Source organism: Drosophila gunungcola, unplaced genomic scaffold (assembly GCF_025200985.1).
Source record: "Drosophila gunungcola strain Sukarami unplaced genomic scaffold, Dgunungcola_SK_2 000183F, whole genome shotgun sequence".
Taxonomy (NCBI): domain Eukaryota; kingdom Metazoa; phylum Arthropoda; class Insecta; order Diptera; family Drosophilidae; genus Drosophila; species Drosophila gunungcola.
Window position 1 is genome coordinate 8,561 of NW_026453344.1, and position 25,821 is coordinate 34,381.

At 37.7% G+C, this 25,821-nt stretch overlaps 1 protein-coding gene across 2 annotated transcripts; it reads right to left on the reverse strand.

Annotated features, from left to right (window-relative positions):
• Nucleotides 1-432: 432 nt before the first annotated feature.
• LOC128265939 (neuronal PAS domain-containing protein 2) lies at nt 433-25,041 on the reverse strand. 2 transcript variants are annotated; one of them, XM_053002186.1, is made up of 11 exons: nt 24,006-25,041; nt 16,233-16,997; nt 11,085-12,052; nt 6,014-6,176; nt 5,338-5,708; nt 5,082-5,274; nt 4,276-4,507; nt 2,580-3,401; nt 2,090-2,229; nt 898-1,913; nt 433-865 (listed from the first exon to the last, which is right to left on the reverse strand). In XM_053002186.1, the coding sequence occupies exons 3-10, from the start codon at nt 12,041-12,043 to the stop codon at nt 1,746-1,748; spliced, it is 3,048 nt and encodes a 1,015-aa protein (XP_052858146.1). In that variant the 5' UTR covers nt 12,044-12,052; nt 16,233-16,997; nt 24,006-25,041; the 3' UTR covers nt 433-865; nt 898-1,745. The 2 variants fall into 2 exon arrangements, with proteins under 2 accessions (XP_052858146.1, XP_052858145.1); XM_053002185.1 differs by lacking the exons at nt 6,014-6,176; nt 11,085-12,052; nt 16,233-16,997; nt 24,006-25,041 and having other exon boundaries at nt 898-1,274; nt 1,335-1,913; nt 5,338-5,723.
• Nucleotides 25,042-25,821: the final 780 nt, after the last annotated feature.

Here is a 25,821-nt window from a genome sequence, read left to right on the forward strand (position 1 = left end):
ACGACTATATCATATAGCTCCCATAGAAATAATAAAATTATATAAAATAACTACCTAATAATTGAGCTGTAAATCATCATTGCTTCAATGTTTTTAGACATATACGCAAGTAAATCATAATTTTAATGTTTTCAAAAATATTTAATTCTTGCAATAGCTGCAAGGGTATATAAACTTCGGTTTGCCGAAGTTTGCTTCCTTTCTTGTTTCTTTTAAATATAAATGTACGACCAATATAGTCATTTAGTCTTACACAGCTACCCCAAGTAAAAATGATTTCCACCTCGGAATACTTACATCCTTCAAGTCTTTAATGCAATATTATAGTTTTTTAATGGCATTTCAAGGATTTGGAAGCCTTAGCCCCACACTCAAATCAATCAATCATCTTGGCAAAACAGCAAACAAAAACTAATAAAACGCCAGCATAAATGTGTTTTTCATTGTTTTGTATGTAGGTACACAAGTTTATTCACTAATACATTAGTTTAATATTAATTTAGATAAAAAAAAACAAATGCATAACAAACATTTAACAGAGTTCCTTTTATTTTTTTGCCTAAGCTTTTTCTGGTTTTGTGTGTGTGTGTGTGTTTTCTTTACTTTTATTTTCTTTTTGTTTAACATCGATCTATTAGTTTACATCGAACCATATATGCATCTAAGTATGTATATATATGTGTAAATTGTACTTGGCTCACTTGCAATTTTAAGTGCACCGTGCTTGGCCAAAATCCATCAACTCATCCGGATTTATCTTTATCTTATAGCATAACAACATTAAACATCTATAAAAAGTGTTCGTACAGTAAATTTAATTTAACTATGCCACGCCCGCATGTGGGCGTGTGAATATTTCTTTTTTCTTTATATATTCAAATATATATATATATATACATATATATATATATGTTTACGTTTTAGTTATAGATTTACGGGCGTTTCCATGTGTGTAGTATGTGTGTGTATGTAGTTGGTAACAGTCTTTTATCACGTTTAGTTTGGGCTATGCGCGTTACGCACAACGTATGGTACATAGGTATATATACTATATATAGTACTTTTAATGTATATTCCGATTTAGCCTAATAATTGTTTAAATCATTCCATTTATGCTAATCCTCATTCTTCTTCGGTTTGTGCGACTGTCAGAGTTTGTTTCCCTTTCCTTTTCCGTTTCCGTTTTCGATTTCGATCTATGACGTATTATTCATTATGTTTGTTTAACACTATAAAGTTTATAGGAAAGTTGGGATCAATGTTAAAATATCTATCTAAAAAGAAATGAAAAAGATTATTTTAAACAGAGCTGATACACACGAAGTGAAACCCACTTTACACTGGTAACTAGCTCAACTCGCATTTTATATAGGACCGCTCTTAACATGAAGTTAAACACAAACAAACTGAACAAACAGAGTGTGCGTGTGTTTTTGTGGGCGGGGCATCTAAAGTATCTTTGTCACAGGCTCACTCATAGGTTGGGGTTACAGAATATCCAAATATCCATGTCTGATCCGTAACTGTTCTGCGGTCAAGTAGTTGGCTTAACCATCAGCTTAACCATCAGCTTAACCTTCAGTTAACCTTCAGTTAACCTTCAGTTAACCATTTATGGATCTGCTTTCCTTTCGGTGACATTCCGCTGGTTGGGACTTGAGCTGGCTGCCAGGACAGTAGTTATCACATCGATGAAACCCTTCAGTCGAGAGCTGATCTCTCTCTCTCTCTGCATCTCGTCCTCATTAGTCATGATCCTCATCCTGAACCTGCTGTTGCTGCTGCTGCTGCTGCTGCTGCTCCTGATTTCGATCCGACTCCGAGGACTTCCGGGTGCTGGCCTTATTTTGCAGCTGCACCTCGTACTCGCTCTTGATGTTCACATACAGTTCGCTTTGTTTCTGGTGCTCCTGCTGCAAAGGGATCCGAAAATATAGGCGTTAGCATTACCCATTCAATTGAATGTGAGTAAAGTTCCTATTTGTATTTATTTCCCTAAGCAGACTTGAAACGATTTACGTGGCACTCCCGAACATAAAATATTGTATTTCCATTAAGAAGTAATCGGAATTGGCGTGATGTAGCTTACCATGATCTCATCGAATCGCTGATTGGCGTCAGGCAATTCGTAGCGCTGCCCTTGTTCCCGCAAATTCCTGGCCACATTCAGTTGTTGGGTCAGATTTCGACCGATTTGGTCCAGAGATGTGTGTAGTACGTGCTCGATTTCTGCGGGGATATAAATCAATGCTTAGTTAATGTAAAGATTCTAGAAGTTGTCAGTCATTTATTTAACCAGTTATTGGTAAATTTGATAGAATTAAAAAAAATGTTAAAAAATCATTTATACAGTAGTTAACAATCAAAATAAAAGAACTTAGTATTTATATTTGATAATTTAACCACCAGTTAAGATAATTTAAAGATGACAATTAAATACTCAATAGTTGACCAAATTATTTCTTCAAATTATGCAAAATATATAAGCCAACATTAAGTCGTTACAATTTAACCAAAAATTACCCACTATTTAACCGGCAGTTAATAATGATTTGAATTTTGTATGGATCCAAACTCACCAGTGCTAGGTATAAAGCGCCGCTTGGCGACCTTCTCCTCGCTTTCCGCCAGAGCAGTGGTGCTCCGCTTTAGGGTGGACCCAACGGCCTGGGGATCGGGCGTGAGTGGACCCTGACAGAAGTCGCAGGGCGAATGGAACTCGGTGCAGGAGCAACTGCCCACGGAGCTGGGCGACTTGACCGCCGATCCGTGGACACCGCGCAGATGCTTGGCCGCCGTCACATTCACCACACTGATGCTCTTCGAGATCGAGGACTTCACGGAGGAGGCTTCGGGCGGGACCAGTGCCAGGGGCGGGGTCTTGGAGCTACCCTGCCCATGGGAGGCCAGTGCCGAGGAGCCGTGCTGGTGGTGATGGTGATGCGAACGACTGTGCTGCGGATGACTTGTGGCATAGGGATCGCCGAGCTCGGACGTGCTGCCCGCCACATCATCCGCATCGTCGTCATCCTCGTCATCGTCGTCCTCGTCCTCGACCTCGTCCTCCTCGTCGCCCTCATCCTCGGCCCCGGACTTTTGCAGATTCTGGATGAGCCGCAGCACCGCCTTCTCCAGCAGAGCCGGATGCTCCGAGGCCGGCACATCGACGGTCGACTGCGGTATCTGCGTGTTGATGATCACCGAGAACTTCTTCTTCATCTCCTGCACCCGCCGCTTGCCCTCCTCCTCGCTGAGCAGCGTGTTCACGCAGACGAAGGAGTGCACCTTGTTCGTCTCCTTGTCGATCTCCAGGTAGCCCTTCGACTGCAGGTAGATGATGTTCCCGTTCCGGGTGAACAGTCGGTAGGTGGACTCGCCGTACGAGCTATTGCAGTCGTACACTGCAAAAGATGGGGGATGGCAAACGGAAATCAGTATACCGAGATTACTGGTTAATGTAAGTACATCCAAAAACAAAACTGAAAGTTTCGTATAAACAAGTGTGTTTTGAAAACAAACCACAGACAGTATTTAAAAAATATAAGTACTAATTTAATACTAAACAATATAACTCCTACACTTTTAAGTTTAATTTCTACAACGAAAAGTCTAAATCTGTAGTCTAAAGCCTTACTTCTTAAACTTTATTAACTTAAAACTCGTCTTGTTAAGAAATTTTGCATACCCAATATTTTAAAATTCGTGTAACAATAGTTTAGATTCTTTAACAATTTTTTTTTTTGGGTGTACACTTAGAAGAAAATAATTCTATGATTTTTGAAAAAAATTCATTAATTTACGTCGAACATGTTATATAAATTTAGAAAAATTTGACCTAAATAAATTGGCTTTAGGTAATTTTTCCTTGATACACATTAAAGGCTCATTTTTCAGGCCGTGTTTAGGAATTTGTTCCTAAAATCAGGGAACTTTGTTCTCTGAGTGTAGTAAAAACAAGTATTTCATATTCAATTTGTATATGTTTTGCTTTGATTTTCATCCATTGGAGTTTTAAGTTATTTTAAATATTTGTTTAATTTTTAAAATTTGAAAATGTAATGTAAACTTAAGCCGTATTAAACCGAAATACAAACCGAACTTTAAAAAAATTAAATATTAAATATTAAATTAAATCATGAAATTTAATATGCATTGTCTTTAATATTATGATTTTATATTCAATTTAAACATAAAATACATAAGCTTAGAACTAATAGATAGATATTTATTTTAGCTATTGCTCTGTTTTTATCAGTGTAGAGAATGGCCACTTACTCTGCCGCAAGGCCACGATCACCCAGCGCACATCGTCGTTGTGCATGAAGGTGAACGGACTGAGATTGCGCACCTCCTCCGTCATGTAACCGGCCACGATTCCTATCCGCTGGTCGCAGTCGATGATCCGGCCGTCGATCAGGTGGCGGGTGCGGTACTCCAGCGTGTTGGCATCGATCAGCCGACTGGCGATCTTCGGCGGACGGATGATTCGGGCGCGGGCTGTCAGAATCTAAAAGAGGGCACAAAGTTTTTAAGTGTCATTTAGAATATGGTGGTGATGTGAATGCAGTGAATCACACATATTAGAGCTTTCACCTATGAGCAAATCAAAAATGAACTTTTAAATGCCGAAAAAACGACGTTCTAATTTTCATAGCATTTTTGAAGACGGATTTAAAAGCGATTTTAGATCTCTTAAAATTTTTAAGACAGTCCTGATCAAAAATAGCAATTCATAGCATTCTTTTGGACACATTTTGAAAGTAATTTTGAAGCTCTTGAGACTTACACAGCGATCTAAAAATGTATCTATATCTTTTACTCCTAAAAGTGTCGAAAAATACTCTAAGGATAAAATACCCTCAGGAAGTGATCAACAGAAACAGTTTTAAATTTTAAGCAAGAGTAAAAGATCAGCAATAGAATTGGATAAAACAAATAATTGATTCCAAGCTGTGAGAAAAGGGTGCCGTGAATTTACACAACGTCAGTGTGAAAAAAAACAAATATAGGTTTCGTTTTTTTTAAATAAAAAAGTGAATAAAAGATGAAGAATCTCATAAGGAAGCTTAGGATCGACTTACGATATCATTGCCGCTGATCGTGTGCAGGGGAATGACATCATCCCGACCGCGAGTCCTTCTGATCAGCTGTAGATTGGAGCTAAAGGTATTGGATCGCACGCCCCGCGGAGCCTCGTCGCTGCGCCGAAAGCAGCCATCGATCTTGACCACTTCGTAGGCGGTGGGCTCCGACCTGGGACCAGCTCGAGCCAACCTGTAGATACAGATTTTGTGATTTAAAAACTATAAGTTAATGTGCTGGATGACTGGGACACACCTAACGCGAAAACTGCGTCTATCATCGCGCAGCTTGCGATCGATGTAGTCCTCCTCGGATTTGCTGCGCTGGCGGGGCTCACCCTCCACATCCGAGTCGCCATGGGCGTCGAAGAGGTTCTCCAGTTCGGTGGGGATCAGCTGCTGTTTGAGCATGTTTTGGTCCTCGGGATGGGTGATCTGCATGATGCTCTGGCCGTAGAGGTCCGTCTGGCAATGGCCCAGGTGCTGCTCGATGCTGGACGAGATCAGCAGGATGTGGCCGTGGCAGGTGAGTGCGAGGAAGAAGCTGTCCAGCATGCTCATCAGCGTGTCCGTGATTTGGGGTCGCTGGTGCATCAGACTGTTGCCAAAGGCTAAAATCATGTATTCCTTGATTAGTTCTTAAAGTCAATAAGTGTTTTATGAAATATTGTACATTAAATATCTACTTTCAGATCACAAAACTATTGGGTGTGCCGTAGAAATTTACTTGGGTTTTAAATGACTTAAAAAGGTGTCGAAAAGTATGCAATGAAAAAGAGAACCTGGTCTTTAACAATGAATCCCAAGGACTATCGGGCCTAAACATATTGTTGCATACTTTTAGACACCTTTCTAATTATATTGATGCATACTTTGCGAGTATCTTTTCAGTGGCCCTCCCAATTTGTATTTTTATATATTCTTATTCTTACCATGCTTAATCGCAATGCATGGGCGGCGAAACGCAAAACGGCTGTTTTGTCCACTCGACGCGGTGATTCTGCCACATGCGGCACCATCGTGGATAGTTCCTGGATGGATCCATTCAGTTTATCCCGTCGATTCTTTTCCGCTCGATTCCGCGCCTCCCGACCGCTGAAAAAAAATATTTGTTTTGGGTTGAGTTCATTAAAATACGTTGTGAAAAGGTTTTACAACAATAATTTAAGAGCCAAAAAGAATGCTATACAAAATTGTACGGTTATAACATTTATATAAGTTCCCAAAAGTAGATATTTGATTTGTTTAGGTATGAGAGAAAATAAAATAAATGTTAACCTCTCTAAACGACAATATTTATCATAAAATAAAAATAAAATCGTGCTATATTGCTAAAATGTAACGCTAAGAATAGCAATAGCTTGCTAAAAAATATAAAAATGTAAATACGTCTTTCGACTAATAAAAAGCACAAGTAATTTCGCATTGGGGCAGGTAGTGCAGTTTGGCAACAGCTCAGCAATAGTTTGCATCTATTATTTTAGAACCTTTTGCCGGCGGTGCACTGACAAAAATGTCAGATTAATGTCGATAATGGTCGATGTACATTTATAGATAGATACTACATCGTGTACTGTGTGGCGAACGATAAGCGATCGTTCGTTGGGGTAGTGCTTGCCAGCGGATGTGTGGTTTCGTGTGACGATGTATTTGGTGGAAGGAAGGTCATTCTATATGTTACCATTACAAAGCCAGCTGCTATCTGCTTGAGACTATGTTGTCCGTAAGTAGTCCGTTCCGTCCGTTTGTTCACATACTATTCAATATATTTTATACATGGCGCATGACTGGGCATTTGTTTGGCCGTTACGCAGTCGCAAAAGTATTACATAGTGCCCAGGCTAGACTATGACAACAAAATATCCCCCGTCCGTCTCAGTCTGTCCATATCTACCATATCAGCTTTGCATGGGTGGCGATTGGCGATTGGGGGAGGGTGTTGCGTTTCAAGTGCAATGATCACGTTCTGTTTGGCGCGACTTTGGTTCGGTACAATTGGCGCCAAATGGCTAGAACGTTATTGTTATAGGGATTGCATAAAAAGGCAACCCACCGAAAATATAAAATTCAAATTATTTTTATTTCAATATAGTGCTTTGTTTTTAATTACTGGGGACCGAAGCTTAACAACTGCAAGCTAATTTTCAAATTTTACAAAGACAAAATAGATTATAGCTTAGAATTTTGGCTAATCAACCTTTTTAATCACCAATTAATATTAATATCTATAAAAATTTAAATTTTTAAACATAAATATAAAATTAAATATTAAATTTAAGCGCTTTTGCTGTTGTATCATTGAATAATATAATGAATAATAATAATCAAACAAAAACCTATTAAGAACCCAGAAACGAACAAAAAATAGTTTTGCTATGTAGATAAATTTTCGAAAAAAGCTAGTTTAAAAATAAATGCAAATTGATGGTATTTGATGCATAATTTTGGGCTAATTATTCTCTGTGTTCCCCCTTCTGTCCGCTTTGGCTGAGTTCATGAGTAATTTATAGGGAAATGTGAGATCGCTGCATTCGATTAGCAATGGCTACCGCTGTCCGCCGCCACAATGTTGTTGTTTCAGCCCCCCTTTAAAAGCCCACTTCCCACCTCCTACCTCCTACCTCCCACTTTCCACTCCCCACAATGCACTCCCCACTCCCTACTGCCAACCCCTATCATCACCCCTCGAACTGATGTAATTTATTTTAAAACGCAATTGCAAAACAAGTTCGCAAAATACACACAGACACTGGCAAGTGCGAAACGAAGTGCAGGAGCAATTGCAACTGTAATTGCAATTGCATTGGCAAAAGCAACGCAAACAGCAGAAAAAAAAAAATGATGAAAAATCGGAAAAACAAAAAAAGGCCATCTCATGCATAAGGAAAGTGCGCAACAGCCAAGTAAACAAACTTAAACCAACACAGCTGCTTGAAAAAATATTATAAAAAAAATTTATATTTTCCTCTTCCTTCTTAAAAAAACACCAAATTTATTGTACAAAATAAAACAAAAATTTAAGTAAAAACAAACATTTAATCTTAAGGGATAACAAATAAATATAAAAGAAATAAAGATTAATTTAAGTAGTTTTTAAATTCGAATTAAACATTAAAGTGTTGAAAAGGGCAATGCTAAAAACTGAAATTCAGTTGCATTTTTGCTTGTTAATGCATTTACTGTTTAAAAATAGCTGAAATTGAACAATTTTATTAACCAGCCAATAAAAGTGCAGTAAACAAAACTTAATTGAGCCACAAGAACTTTAATTAAGGTATAAATTGTGAAATACGTGAATTACTTAAGATGTTTTGCAATTGCTATTTATAGGTAACGAAGGAATCAAATTTGCAAATATAATGGCGAAATGAGGAATATGAAATAATCGTGAGTTGGAATTGGAAATTGGTTGTTTCTAGGGGTATTCCAGGGTATTCTGTGGGTTCGATCGATTGCCATTGGCCAATGCAGCGAATCGTTGGCCTTGATTCAGTTGGCGCAGTGCAGTGCTCCCTTGCACTTGATGTCATATTGTTGTCGATGCAGTTGTTACCGCACTGCCGTCCAAGTGGCCACTTGAGCTGTCTACTTTTTAGCCAATTCCAAGTGCCATTTCGCTGGTGCATACTCGATCCATAATTCTTATATATACATATGCACACATTTGCCGGGTGGGTATGTATGTGATTGTTTGTTTACTCAACTTGTTGCATTCGACGCTCAATGAAGAACCGAGCTACACTCATAAAATCAAAGAAAATGCTTGTTGATTGTGGGATAAATTTAATTATAAAATATAATTATTTTTAAAAATGCAATTTTGCTTATAGACGTTGTCCAGCTCTTGTCAAAATTTAGTTAATTAACGCCCAGAATGCCTCTGGATAAATTGTTGGCCAACACTGCGTATGAGTGATTTACCATATAAGCAAACTGCCCAATATTGTTTGTATAGCTTCATTTTAAATTTAACAAGCTAATTTATTCGATTGCAGTTACCGCCAAGAAAATGTATACTTAGGAACAATTTCATTACGTTTTTTTGAACTAAGATAAAAAATTTAATAATAATATTACAATATTTCAGCAATGTTATACGTTAATTGTTTCGTGTATTTAAACAGTCTTATCCGAACTATTCCTCATATTTTTAGTAAATCACACATAACAAAAAAAAAAATTGATGACTCAGATTTTGATTTTCTATATAAATAATGTATTGTCAGGGGAACATCCGAGATTAAATATATATTTTGTTGTCTTTTTGTATGTTTGTGCTCCTTATTATTTTTGTTTTTTGTATATTTATACGAAGGTTTACTATTTTTTGCAAGTGTACGGATCGCGTCTCCCTCGCTTCCGCAGTCTGTCTCTGTCTCGATTGCTGTTTGTTTGCTGCAGCTTACATTGTAAAGTATCGTATCGATAACTGCCGGCACCACCCAACCACCCACCCACCGACCAAGCAAAGCCCCTCCCCCCACCCCCCTCCCATCGTTCACCGGATGCAGTGCGACCTTGAAGTCGGTGCTAATGACGTATCGAAACGCATTGGATTATAAGGCCGAGAGTAACGGTACAGCAACGGCAAAAGCGAGCAGATCACACTGAAATATGGCCAAGTAAATAAGGAAACTAATTTCAGTGTTCTGCTTATGGTCCGTCAATCAAAGTGGGTGGTTTGCGGGGGATTGTAACGTACGTGGGATTGAGGGTGATTTTGGGACAAAGGGTGTGGGTGCGCTTGTGCAGCTATCCTGCAGCTCCAAAGAATGGCGATTATGCGGAATCGAGAATGCCGATTGAGTGAATAAATGAATGAATGAATGAATGAATGTTTTTGTCCCGTCTCGGTGACGAAAATAAATCCAGAAAATGTTGATAAAATATATAGCATAGGCAACACCACAGCCACCACCTACACCACCACCCACGGCCCAATCAAGTGGCATTCGGTGGTTTGGGGTGCTTAGTTGGTGCCACAAGTGGCACAAGATGATGCCTAATTGGGAGGAGCAATCTTCAATCAGGCCAGACACTCAGCTGGATGCTTGGATGACAGGATTGTGGGGGATGGGGGGTGGGGGTGATGATTCTGAATAACGGCCAATTTGGACGACCTCCCGTCGCGGTATGCTGCCCCCCATTAACGCGGTGGGTGGGATCTTCGCTTTCCAAAGGGGGCTGCACACAAACACCATCCGCCGATTTAATGTGAGCGTCTTGAGCGAACACATTCTCCCAGTTGCATAATTCAAAGCAAATATACGCGTTTATAAGCTTAAAGATCCAGATCTTGGATCACAAATTGGATCACAAATGTATGTGTAGAAAGAAATAATCTAATATAAATATTAGCTTGCTGATTTTTTGCAGCATTAGCTAATCAATGGAATAATCAATACGAATAGAAATAGTTATAGTTATAAATATTTAAGGAGTTAATTAGCTCTTACAGAAAAAAAAAACACAATTAACTGCTGCTTTAACTTTAAATTTGTATCTATGAACGTAATCTTTTTTAAATAAAAACTAACGACAAGTAAAGTCAACTAAAGCAGCTGTAAGTTTCATCACTTCACTTCAAAAAATGTTTCAAATTTGTAAAGTATTTACCTATCCTGCCATAAAACAAAGCTATTTGAAAAGAATAATGGGTTTCTTTAAAACTAAAGTATTTACTTATTGGGAAAGCCGTAAAACAAAGTTATTTGAAAAGAATAATGGGTTTCTTTAAAATTTATTATTAAGTAAAATGCATCAAATATTTAAACAGAGACACAACAAAAAATGACTGAGAAGTGGAGTTATTTTAAAAAGACTAATGGGCTTTTTTGCAATCTATGGTTAGGTATTTGTGTAAAGTATTTAGTTAATTTAAGGTAGCTTAAGAAGGTAATCAATTATGTAAGTTTATTATTTTTTTCAAACCGGAAAACAAAGCATTTGCACAAAAAATAGTTCGACTGATTGTGATAAATATGTTGTTTTGGTAAAACTCACCTATTCGAGAGCTGGAACATCTCCATCATGGTCTCGTGCGGATGCTGCAGGTGCGGATGTGGCGGATGATGCGGATGCTGCGGGTGGTGCGCGTGCGGATGGGCGTGCGGATGTGGCTGCGGATACGGATGGTGCAGCCCATGCAGGTGGTGGGCCGAGTGTCCGGCATAGGCACCCGTTCCCTGACCCGTCCCTGGACCTGGGCCACCTCCTCCTGGTCCACTTCCTCCTCCCGTAGGTCCGTAGGCCATGTACCTGCCACCGGCTGCTCCGGTTCCTGCGCCGGATCCACCCGATCCGTATGGTGCATTCGGATACCACATATTGGGATAGAAGCCGGGCGCTGCTCCATGGACCGGGGAATGTGCATACGGATGCAGGCGTCCGGAACTGGCTGCCCCCGATCCAGTCACTCCACCACCTGGCATCGCAACGGGCAGCGGACTGCCCGGCGATCGGTAATTGAAGTGGTACACCGAACTGGAGGGCGGACGGAGCATCAGATCGCAGCCAGATCCGGTGGCGGAGGGCGTGGGCGATTGGTAGAAGCTATTCGCACCGCTGCCACTCCCACTGGGCGCATAGTCGCTGCCCATTACCGAGCTCTCGTTCTCATCCGGATAGTTGTCCTCGAGGTCGAGATCGACGGCTCGAGACACCGGCTCCAGCCGAGCATCCGCAACTGCATCAGCATCAGCATCTCCATCCGCATCGGCATCCACATCGGCATCGGGATCCCAGGCCAAATCGTCCAGTTGGCATTCACTTTTGCCCAGGACCAGCAGATCGCCACCGATCGTCGGCGGATCGTCGAAGTAGGGAATGTCTTGCTTGAGGTCCTCAATGTCTTGCACCTGGCTGCGACGAACTTGACCTTGACCTTGACCTTGACCTTGACCTTGCCCATGACCTTGACTCTGACTCGTGGAGGAGTTCCTGCTGCGACTCGCACCCTCCATGTTCTTCAGCTGGAAGTGAAAAGAGAGGAGGTCGGGAATTGTGAGTGATTGGATCGGCTGAGGAGATCATTGCATCATTGACATCTGATAAGGAGCCCCCCAACTTGTAATTGCCCAATAGATTATTTCCCCATAAATGGCCACTGCACTGCGAGAACAAATATTTACCAAATGAGCATGAAACAATAAACCTATCCAGGCTTAAACAATTTTTTTAGATATTTGTGTTGGGTCAGGTACCAATCTCATTGATGTATTCAACATGGCTTATGATTACAATATCAAAGTAAAACTTATTCTATTTCGAATAAACACTAAAATTAATAATTATTAGTAGAAAAATTATACAAAACAAATAATACAATCATGTTATTTTACATTATTTAATATAGTCACAGAGCCATTGAGTTTATTAATGTAATATTATCTCCTTTTGAAAAATTATTTCTGTAAATTAATATCTTTAAATTTATTTACAAATAGGTAGTAATTTTTTTTGTTAGATTGAAAGATTTACAAATTATGGATTTTCATTATTATGATATTGAGAAACATAAGAAATATAAGAAAGTTTTGAAATACCATATTTGTATGGTATAGGGGTAAATGTTATGATAATTTTAATTGTCAAAGATTATAAAATAAAAGCATAGGACATATAAAATACAAAAGATTCAAATATATTAATGGAAATTAATTTCCCTAATATGTGAAAAAGTTTACTTTATTCATTTTATATATATTTAAATTGATTTACTACAGCAGTTTCTCGCTGTGCGCATGAAAGAAAAGCCTTTTGTGTGCTCCATTTGCCCATGCCGGTTCTCAAATTATTATTTTGTTGAACGAGTAGTTTGAGAAATTAAAAATAGAATCAAATAGTGAACAAGAAACGGGCGCAATTGGACTCGACGATCCTGGGATTTTTTTATGATCGAACTCGTAAAACGCTCAAAGCCATAAACGATTGTGAGTCATGGGCGGCGGAGAGGGGGTTGGTATGGAGGGGGCTTGCTCGGTCGAATGACAAAAGCAGAAGTCAAAGAACAGACCGAAGATATTCGACGTTATTTATATGCGAATCTTGTCCAAGTGCTGCCTATAAATAATACCTACTGTATATACACCCATGGACCTGCTCGGATCACACACAAATATATGAATCTATTCAGGGCAGATCTTTGAACTATATTTACTCCCTCCGTTTCCTTTGGCAAACACATATATATTTCTTTCTTGCCTCTGATTCACATGACAAACGCCTTTGGCGATTGAGGGGATTGCGGGGAATTCTAGTCATAAATTTGCCCTGAATTTTTTTGCCCTCGAGCTGCCTGCTTATTTGTTTCCCTTGTTGACAATTGAGGCGTTTTATATATTAATAGGAACTATCATTGCCGTGGGAAAAGGTGGTCAGTCCTTCAACAACCAACTTGGAATTTAGTTTAATATAGGTTTTTATTATTTTAAGTCAATTAAGTTTTTTATTTCTCTTCTTATGAGTAATAAAATTGTTTTCTTAATGCATTGATCATAGTTTCTTGAAAAAAATGGATAATGTCTTTATTTATTTCACTAATATTTTCTTGGAAAATATAGATATTTCAAGAAATATGACAAAAATCAAGAAATTGGCGTTGAAATGAATTGTATGAATACTGATACGACTCTAATTCTTGCATTATAGGTATTTAATTCAGTTTACCTTACTACGCTGACTTTCAAAGCCCTTGGCCTAGCATAATTAGCTGTGGAACACGAAAAAAAAAAACAAAAATGATAAAACTACAAAATCAGATTGTAATCAACAAGGAAGTCGACAGCCACTCGACAACTAAGTAATATGCAATCCAGGCATTTCTTTTTTCAGCTGTTATCATCGACATTTGGCGTAATATTTGCGCTACTTCTCTTTATTAGTTTATTTTGCTGTTGCACTTTTTCCGCCTTTCCAAATTTGTTTTGTAATTGTTTTCGAGTGGCGGGTAAACAAGGACCACAAAGACAACGGGAGGGGTTGGGTGGTTGAAATGTCAATTGCTGCCAAATCGCCAGACAGCGATGATGTCGCAGCGGGCTGCCACCACTTTGCATGGCTGACTGTCGGTGCAATGGGGCGGATACGCAACGCGATGGAAACATGAAAAGTGGGAGGCAAACTAAAAAAATGGGGAATGTGACATTTCTATCGGCGCATTTATTTATAAGATTAAGAAGACCTAACCATTTTATTTTTATATTATTTTTGCCCAAACTATTTTAATATTTTACAATGTTGGTCAAATGGGATGTGTATACGTAGGGTGTTTTTAATATTTTATTTATTAATTAGAAGTTTAAGCATGCAAAAAAAAAGTTTGTTCCAGATTAGCAAACAAAAAAGTTACTGGGTACATTTTAGTGCAATTGCCCGCATAGTTTCAATTTTGTATTTCGTTGTATTATTTATTTGATTATTACCAATTTCAAAGCCCTATCATTAAAGTAATTGTAGAATAAAAATGTCAAGATAAGAGTTACTCCCTAATTGGCTATTTCTAGCTTGATTTATGGTATTTAAAATTTTATTCATAGATGGGAATGGCTTTACACAAAAACCCCTGATTTGGGGCTTGCTGTCTGGCCAAAAAATATGGTTTCCGAATACGCATATCGCTCTTAAATTCATAAACCCTTTGGGCACACGACACGCCTTCAAATCTATTGCCTACAAATCGATAAAGTTCTCAAAAGTCTCATGGGAATCCCAATTTCAATGGGGCGGGGAACTTCTCGAGTTCAACTCCATTCGGCCCTCGACTGGCCATATAATTTTATATTTAATCGGGTTCATTTGGCCCGTGTGCTGTGTGTGTGAGTGTAGGGCAATTATAATCTTCGTACAGATATTCAACATGAATATTGCATTTGATAAGCCGCCGACCGTCGCTTGTTTGCTCTTCTCGATTGCTTTTCTACCAACAAGTTCCATGACCATGGCCAGACACCCACTAATTGTTGTTGAAATCGTTGGTGTTGGTGTTGGCGTTGTTAAATGTTAAATGTTGGCGTTGCTGGTGGTGTTACGAGTATTACTGATTAGACCCCGAGTGTTGAGGTCAAGTTTTGACAGCTACTTCTTCAGTAGAGAATGTGATATCTACTTAATAGTATTAACTTTTTTTTACCTTTTTTTATCTTATGTAGTTGAGCTTACTTACATTCAATACTTTTGATTTAATTTCTACAAATTTCTAATATGTTTTAGTAATTCTTTTGAAAATAGTTATAGTTCTTAAACCTACTATTGTTTTTATATGGTATTTTAAGCAACAGGAAGGTGTTACGTAGGTAGCCAGTTTAGACAACCATCAAGAGTTCTTATCATATAGTAAATTTTGTAATGCCCACTGTACACTTTGGTAATGCCACATTGTTGCATTGTTTTGTGACTTACTTGATGAATTGACTTTAGTTTAACAGATAATAACGATGGTAAACTATTATTCACTCAATAACAATAGTCTAGGCGATTGCAGTAAAAAGTGAGCTGGCAAGGTTAAACCCTTTAGGTGGTGTTTTTCTAGAAATCGGATTACCTAGATTAGATTAAAACTTTAAAAATAGGTAACTTGTGTGAAGGACTGCTGCACATATATTTTTTCTATCTACAGAAATACTATTAAGTTGCTTTTAATATATCTATAAAAAATCGTTTAAAAACGAGTTCGTAATATTAAGGTTTTGTGCTAAAAAAATACGTTGACAAATTTACAAATTCTTAAAAACCAGGATAAATAATAAATAATAAATTATAAAAAAAAAATTGTTGTATTATATTTATTGTTTTTAAGGAGGGCAAATTCACCTTTGACCTAATATTTAGGTCATGAAATTTATGGATTTGTATGCTTTATCTGCCAATGATTTTTTGAACTAAATATATACATATACGATTATCATGATTGGCTTAAAATACAGTATTCTTGTTTATGCATTTTGTCTGCAGACATAAAATATAGATTTTAACAACTTTTTTAGGGTTGCCACCTGCGTGATTGCAGCAGCGTAATACCGTAAGCTTTCTCTGGACCCCATAAACCATGAAATTAAATATTTACGTCTAATGCTGGCCATAACAATAACAACAATAATAACAATCGAATAAAAGGAGAGGGCAAGAGGCAAGAGAAAAATCAATTTCACTTACATGTTTTGCGCTGTTTCTTGTTTTTCTGCATGAAGCTTTTCGCTCGCTCCCTCTTCGTCGCTCTCTCTCTCTCTCTCTCTCTCGCACTCTCTCTCACTTTTTCTTTGCTAACTCTCTGGCACCTCCTCTCACTCGCACTCTTAGGAGCGGTTTGTTTATTTCTCTTCCCGTCTCGCTCTGTCTGCTGGGTGCTGGTATTGGCGAATTATTTATTTTGTATTACTTTGTTTTGCTTCGTTAGTGTTCTTGCTTTCCTGCAGTTGCAATTTGCTTTGTTATCTTTGCCTTTATTTGTCGTTATTTTTTTTGTGGTTCTTTGTACTTTACTTTGCAAGAAAAAAAAGCGAAAAAAAATAACAGTAAATAACAATATTACAGTATTTTTTTGCGTTGCGTTAATTCAGTTCACTTGGTATTTTTTCGGTATTTTAATAGTCATGCTCTCGCTTTGAAGCGTTTTTTTCTTTAGTATTTTTTCAAACATATTTTTCAACACACTTTTTGTATTTTTTTAAGTGGACGGGTTTTGGGAATACAAGCTTAGGTTACATTCTCTTTAGTTTCCTTTCCGACTGCTTCTTGCTTATTTTCCTGATTATTTTGGTATATACATATTTGTGTATTTATTTCTTTTTAGTTGTTGATATCAATCAATATTTGTACAGCTGGAGGTATTTTGTTGTTTTTGTTTCACTTTGTGGTTGTAGCTTTAATTTGTGTTGCTGTTTTGTCATTCAGCTTCCAGCAAGTATTCATTTGTTGTTGCTGAAAGAATGAAGAAGAAAATAAAGCGCTATGAAAAAACCTCAATTTATGATGAATATTCTTAAAACAAAACATAAAAATACATTAGCTTAAGCATTTGATAAGAATATGTTTAGCTTAAGTTTAATGATCTTTTTTTTTTGTTTTATTCAAGGGTATTTAAATTAAAATGTTTTGTAAATACCATAAAGCGTATTGAAAACTTCGTTTCGCCTTCCCATTTATCTTTGTTCTTCACGTTTTTATAGCTCGATTCTGAATGTAATATTGTTTTTGCTGAAGCCGCTATTTGCGGCTGTTGTTTGCTAATTAAATGAATACTTTAATTTATATATTTGAATTTTTATTTCCCACTGCTGGCGAACGGACACAAAAAATGTTAATATTATTGTTGATCGGTTCTGTGCCGTCACCTGTTGCTTTGTTGCTCTGCAGCTGCCGCTAAATGCTTCTTAATTTTTTTTTTTTTGTTTTTAACTTTTTGTTATCTCGTTGGCTTTGTGGCTTTTTTGGGAAAATGTAAACCGGTTAAAGCCGACCCAAAAGTTAGCACCACCAGGGTGGATTGGTGAGTTGCAAATTAAGGGAATTATTGAACCCGAGTTGAACCACCATTGCTGATATTTTACTTGACTTATTTTTTGCTGAATTCGTATTCAAAGCCTATCAAAGCTGGCTGATTAATTGTTTTTATATCATTTATTTTTCCTAGCTTAAGCTATAGTTTGTAAAAAAAATTTTAAACTAAAAAAAAATAAATTTGTTTTTTGTTTTTAATAAATTTTAAAGAGACTAAGATAATCATTGATCGGTTTTCGAATAAACAATTTTTTTACATTTTAACTTAAAACATTAATCACTCAATTAAAAGTGTATAAATTATATAAAACTATTTTTAAGTCGCTTTTGGTGAATACCTTGTGATAGACCAAAAAAACCTTTTGAATTATTAATTCACTTTCCCCCATTTGCTCTAATCTAACAATCCTTTAAATGAAATCTTGGCCAGTTTATATCCCTAACTTTCATATTAAGGTTAATTCTGATTCCTCCCAAACAGTATGTATACAATATATTTATTTGTGCGCATTCAACTCAAGTGTTGCCTGGAAGTCTAAATCAAATATACGTATAAGAAGATAAACTTCTTTGCGAGTGTCCCCACTTTTGAACAAAAGCTCACACAGACGGGCAAATACTGCGACGAAATTGTCTGTGTGTCTGTGTGTTTGTGTGTTTGTGTGGAGCAAGGACAACGGAATCTTGAGGCATTAGGATTTCCCCTGCTCTGCGGGGGCCGTTGTACGTAGGTGGGCGTGTGCACACCCACACACACACAATCAGAAGAAGGTCCTTGCGTGCGTGTAGGTGAGCTACAGTAAACACAGTGGAGACGAGACTTTGAAGATATTGTAACACCATTTTTGTTTATACAATAATTTAATAACGAAAGCATTTAGAAGTATATATTTCATGAACATATGTATCTGAAAATATCAAATGATTAATTAAGCCTTTTCATAATTCTTGAATATATATATTTTTTTATTATATTTTAATATTATGTTGTTTCAAATATTCATACAATTCGGCTAAACAACCTGCACAAACACAAATTCAAAATTTGAATTCTTTATTTATATTTTTTGTTTGTTGTTCTTTGTTTTACCCCTTTTTGTGGTTAATTTCTAAAATATTCCTTACGAGGGCTCCACTTTCCCCAGTTTTCTCGTTTATTTGTCTCGGTATTCAGGGACATCGCAGGCACGCAGAAAATCTTTTGCGAACATTTTACTGAGTTTCTTGTCACACGTACACACGCACCGCCCAACGAACCACCCACCATTTAGCTGCAGTGGCTCAGCTTTTGGAGCGGTATCTGTATCTGTATCTGGTTATGGGTCTGGATCTGGATTTGGATCTGGATCTGGGGTCCGAGTCTGGGGCCTGGGTCAATCACCTACCAGCGGGTCGTAATTGCTAAAAAGCTCAAGGCACACACAAAAATAACAAAAATGACAAAAAAAATTAAGAATGTAATATAAAAACCTTTTCTGCTCACCGCTTTTTATTTTTTGCAACTCGCTTTTTATTTGCATTTCAGCGACGCGACGCAACGCGACGCGACGTAGAGGCAAAAAAGTAAAACAAAAATAAATTCAAGTGCTCCGTCAAAATAAAGACGAAATAAAAAAAAAAAAACGAGAACAGCAGAAATGGGCGGGCAAAAGGCGACAAGCTATTTGCCAGACAACAACGACAACGAACGATAATCAGAAGAATAAAACGCGAGAGAGCCTAAGGCAAACGACACACTGAAAGAGAGTCGTCGAGCGGTAACAAAATAAATAAATTATATAATTTGCTTTGACGTTTGGTCTACCGCCCCCTGACACCGCCCCACCGCCCCACCTTCCCACCATCGCCCCCTATCGTAAAACTTTCGGTTTGTTTACATTTGCAATAGTTAAAGTTACATCGAACAGAGCGCGTTAGATTGGGTTTGAACCGCGGGGCGTATACGGAATATTACGTATACGTCTCGCTGCGCGCCATTGTATGGAAATCATTTATAAATAGAGCAACATAAAAAAGAAAATGAAAAAATGCCTGCTAATAGATCATTAGAGAGGATCATTTTGCCAGTGGTGGGCGGATTTCTAAGAGGGGGATGACTTATGATATTTACGATATGCCCTGGCAGTCCCTTTGATGTCGGGCAAATTCTTAATATGATTATAAATGAACTGCATTGAATGAGAGACATTTTTTCATTGCCTTATCATTTCAATAATATATATATATATATATATATATAAATATATTATCTGACTACGGATTATGCTTGTAAATATTTACTTGAACTTGACACTACCTCTAAGGTGTGCGGTTACACAAAATACAAAGTACCTTTCCAGTCGGTTTAAAAACCACAGAACATCAAGCAGCGATGACAAAAAAGCCACTAATAAACAAAAGGTAAACAAAAGGATAGCAGAAAAGCATAGTGTATGCTTAATTCAACACATTTTAATATGTTAACGTGAGTTGCTTCCAGCTTTGTTTTCTAGCTTCTAGTTTCTATCTATTTTTCCCTTGATTTGTTCTTTTATTACTCTGAACTTTTGTTTGTGTTCTAAAAATCTCCTTTACCTTTATTTTTTTAAGTTTTTTTTTCTTAGAAAGGTAGGTATATGAAAATTCCTTTTAACCGTAAAGAGGTCTTTAAGATGAAAATATTATATTTGTTTTAAATTTAAATTAAAATTAAAAATTTGAAAATATGTTTGTTAATATTTGAACATTTTGGTTTTTTATTACAATGATGATTACAAAATTGAAATTAAATTATAATTGTACTAAAGCGGTTTTTCAGCTGTCTAGATTCGGCTTAAAATTGTCTAAAGAGGGTCAGAAAAATTACTCTCTTTCCCACTTTCCTACCATGTAGCTGTCTCTCTTTCCCGCCCACTGGGCTTGTCTCAGCCGCTGCCGCCGCCGTTTCGACCTGGCCCAAAGCACATCAGGTGGTGGCTGGCATAAAGTTGTCGCAAAAACCAAAAATAGCTAAGCACTCGAGATGAAAGAGAGAAAGAAAGAAAGAGAGAGAGCAGCTGCTGGCGGAGGGGGAAAGAGATTAAGGGGGGGGGGGGGGGGGGGGAGAAGAATCGAAGCGGGAAGAACGTGGCCGTTGGAGCACGTTCTACAGAGATTCCCGAGTGCACTTTGCAAAACATTCCATAACATGGGTAATATAATCGTAGACTTTGGAGGAACTACTCCTATTAGAACACTGAAAACCATATCAGTTTTATTTTATTATTTGTTTGTATTTGTTTACTTACATCATTCTAAGACTATAAGGAAGCAAAACAGCAAAAACATTAATATGAAAACATTTAGTCACTGGCTTAAAAGAAAAACAAATAAAATAGGGTAAAAATAAAATGCGATAATCACTGTCTGCCTCAATAAATGTAGAGCTATAGTGCTGTTTGTGTGTGTATTTCTAATCTCAATACGAAATAAAACTAGTTTGACCTATAAAAACTTTCAGGATGGGAAGATAATATAGTATGTAGTTTCGGTATATTATTAAAAGGGTTATCTTGAAACATCATATAAGTTAAGTAATCAATTTAAACATTACTAATAGTAACGTTAACATTAATAGTGTGCTATGGGGGTCAACCTTTTCTTCATACATACCAACTGTGCTTATGCGTAATGTTGATTCTTAAACATTGCGTATACGCCATGTGAACCGCAGCAAGCGAAGCTGATCTAAGCGGAATTGATTTAATCAGCATAGCAGCCTAAGATGGCGTCAAGCTATCTCAGCTGTATGCGATCCAATCAGGCATGCTAAATTCGCCACCAATTAAGATTTGGTTTATCGATAAACTTGTATTTTGGCAGTCCACATTCTTGGCGGTTCGATTTGATTGCCCTTAATTTATGGACGGATTGTTACAATGTATTTTCATTTAAAACTTTATAGTAGACATATTAAAAATTTGTATATTTCCTTTTGTGTGAGTTTAAGGATTTTAAAAATTATTGATGCTCTTGCAGAATGTATCCAATTTGGTATTAGCAATAGAAAATATCAATTTAAGAGTACAACAAAAATAGTGCTGCTCTTTGATATATGTTGGATGTACATTTCTTATATAATTTTTTTTTCTTTTCTTATGTTTTCTTTTTAAGGTTGTAGAAAGTACGTGTTAGATAGTAGTAGCTTGCTTTTAAATTTTAAGGAGCATTTCTGCATTGTACAAGACATATCAAATTTCGTTTCCCTGAACCAACTTTCCCTACGTTTAATTATGTTTGATTTGTCAAAAAATATGACACTTGAAATTGCGAAATTAAATATTTAATTTAATTTTTCCAGCTACCCAAGGAGCAGACGTCATTTTTCTTGTCTAGGTTAGGTTATCAGGTCCGCTTCTAGTACAAGTTCGGCTTTCCTTTTCCCACAGCTTAGCACCTCTCTTTTCATGCCGCCGCTCAAACCCGCCCCCCGCATAAAAAAAAAATTCCCGTAGCGAGCTTTTAGTTTTCTCTCTGTGCTGCTTTCTACCGCTACCGTACCGCTTGGCCCGCTCAACGCTCAGCGTTCAGCTGAACGACCGCTCTTAGACGCGACGTCAGCAAAAAATTTCATGAAGGCGACAAGAAAAACAAATAATAGAAAATATGTTTACATATACAAACTCATACAAAAATTTAAAGACAAAAAAATGGTAAAACATATTGCCCTTATATTATATTGTCTCCTAAAAAACGAAAAACCGTCGTAAATCTTACACATAAATATAATTATGTATTATAATTATATTTTCAATGCTATAACTTTTAACCAAAATATTTTGCGAACACCTATGAATTTAATATTAATTTAAAATTGTCCAGAGATTGTTAAATTATTAGCTTTTTTATAGTATACAACATTGAAATGGGCACCTCTCTCGTCGCAATTGAAATGCCAACATCAGTTTGCGACGTAGAAATTAATTATCGAACATAAAACAAAACAAAAACGAAAAACGAAAAAACTATAGGCGAAGTAACACCGAAAATAATAAAAAAAAGGCACACACAAAAAAACATCATCATCGGCAACAGCAAAGAAAACCTTGGGAGCAGCAACAGCAACACAGCCGCAAAAATAAAAAAAAAATGGAAAAGAAAAAACCAAAAAAACATTTTTATTGATCGGAACTCGGAACTGGTAAATCATTGAAAAATTGTTCCCAAAAAATGTCTGATGTTATGCTGGTCCATTTATATTTACTTTTTAGTGCTATTATCATCCAAAGCTTAATTCTAACTCAAATTTTGGGTTTAATGCTGTGTACCCGGACAGTTCAAGGGAGGCTAAGGCCCCATCATGAAGTGCCCCCGCAATTTAACATCCATGAATGTTCATCGAAATCCGTTGATCTCGGCTCACCCATTAAGCCGCAGATCTGGAATTTGCTTAGGCGATACGTTAATCACTGAACTCCCTGCCAAAATCACAATAACTATATTTTTCCCTTTCGTTCTGTGGGTATTTTAAGGTCGATAGAATCGACTCTTGCGTTCTGGCTTGTTTTTTGTTTGATACAAAATTAAATAAACCGAAAAAAGAAACTGGAAATTCATTAATATGTTAATTTTTTTTGTCTTGCCTCATTGATTGCGTCGCTGTGACTGTGTGCTGGCTTTTAGAGTTGTTGTTGTGTGTGTGTGTGTGTGTGTGTGTGTGTGTGTGTGTGTGTGTGTATATGTGGCTGGGCGAGTGTTAATGTTGGCTAAGCAGATTTTCGGAAGATGACAAACACAGACAGTGGGAATGTTTTTCGTAAATCGAAACTTTTCCCAAGTCAACAAAAAATGAAGTGTCTCGGGTTTCGATCGCGCAAAAATGCGCGCACGCGCCGCTGATTTCAGCACATTGAGATAAGGGTTTGGTACACCATATATACCAACTTGCGTTCAACAATGCACTAACAAGAGAACATCAACATCAGCACAACAAAACCCGAACACTGGCAACATAAAACCGAATTTGGTGATCTAATTGCAATAGAAGTACTTAAAGTTCTCAAATGCACTAATGAAAAACCCCAAATACTTGTAAAACCATTAACCAACGTTTTAAAGCCCTAACTTTGCAAAGCAGTGCAAAAACATTGTTATCAGCCCAACATTAAACCAACAACTGTACACCGAATTTAGTGATCTAATTGCAACAGAAGTACTTAAAGTTCTCAAATGCACCAACGAAAAACACCAAGTACTAGTTCAACAATTAACCAACATCAGTATTCGAGCGCCCTAACTATGGTTTAAAAAAAATGCAGCTCCAGCATCCGTACAATTTGTTTACCCAAGAACAGAGCAGTTGATACACCAACAAGTTCAACAATACACCAACATTCATGACCAAAAAATTAAAAAAAAGGCCTAAAGATGAATACTATTTTGTATGATTTCATTAAGGTCAGTGGCATCTACCTTCTTTTATAATATTTCTCGACCGCGTTGTTTGTTTGGTTGTTTCAATTCTTTCTTGTTTTTTTTTTTTTTTGTTTAACACATGAGCACAAACACTGGCACTACACACAACATACACCCGAAAAAAAAAAGGGCAGGGGCAACACGAAGATTGTTTGTTGCTTTTTGTTGTTGTTTCTTACATTTATTTTTTGTACGTTGTTTTTATTTTTTATATGGGACTTTGGGGGGCACTGTTTGATATTCCAATTCCATTCGTTAGCGCGGCGCCATTTACGTTTCTCGAGCGTGTTCTTTGCATTTTAGCAGCGGCCCACGAAAAAGGCAAGAGAAGGAAACCGCTCGCACTCGCACTCGCACTGGTGGCACTGGCATTCGTGCTCACACGTACACAGCCAGAAACTCAAATAAAAATAAAAAATAATAATAAATAAGAAACAGCGACGGCAGGCGAAGCAAGCGAACCGAACCGAACGGCGGGCCAAGCGAACGTCGCGACGCGTCCGTCCGAACCGCTACAGAAACAAAAATTAATTACATATATTGAAATCACAAACTAAACTAATCAGCCAGACCAGACCAGCGAGCGGCGAATCAGCTGCCCGAAAGCTGCCCGAAGCTGCCGCTCCCGCTGTCCAAAATAAAAGCTTATTCCGCTCCGGCCCCGCTCGACAAAGGAGTGAGAGAGATGGCGAAACGCCGAGCGGCAGCGGGAGCGAGCGAGAGGGCAGCAACAACCTGCGTTGGAAAGCTGACGAGACCTTGACTAAGGTTTCCGGCCGGGAAACCCTCGCCGAGTTCATGCTCACCAAGTACACTGGCCGAAAATCCGACAATACTGACACAACAGTGTCTGAAATCTCTAGAGATTTCAATTCAATCTTTCGGTCTTTACTAACCAAGGACATTCTATACCATAAAAAAAAAACTTATTTACACAGAGCAAAGAGTACGTTCAATCCGACTCTAAGCAATAAGCTAGGTTTTTAAGGAACGGCAAAACATATTTGGCTCAAAAGGCCAAGAGAACATGTACTCTTTATAAATCCCAACCAAAGCTTTTTAGACATAATTGAAAATAAACTATTTTTTAAGGAACTCTGTGATTAAGAGGAGATTAAAAAAAATTGTTATGCCAAATCTCGTCACCATTTTTGTTTGATATAGATGAAAATAAAAATGCGATTTTCAAAATAACATGCATAAATTCAAAAATAAATAGTTAAAAGCGGATCTGTAATGTTAATTAATATAAAAAATTCAGATAGACATTGTTTATTAAAAGATATAAATGCTAAAAGGGTTTTTTTTTTCACAACTGGTTACGCCACAAAGATTTCTTTTAAAAACTCAATATGGCTCGGGCTAAAAAGACGACATGACAACTTCTTTTCCGTATTTTCTTGCAGTGCACCAGCGCCGAGAGCCAGCGACTTGGCTCTCCGCTCTCGGGGAGCTTTTTCTTGGGGCAGAGGCGCGACAGTTTGTCGCTGTTTAGTCTATGAACTTGGCGCTGGCGTCTTACACAATGCTGCCGCCGTCGCTGCTTCTCTACACCACTACACCACTGTAAACACCACCACACAAGCACTCACACACACACACAAACACACACACACACTGAGGGGCACTCTCAAAAAAAAAAACAACACTCGCTAAAACTTTGGGAGAGGGGGCGGACCATCGGGGGATCCGGGCTCGACACTAACCTAGGAACTGAAAACGGGGCTAAACCGCCTGGGAAACCTTTGGGAGGACACTCCGGCATAAGACTTGGGACTACGGAGGCGCCACTTGGCCAAATGGGCCGCTTCCA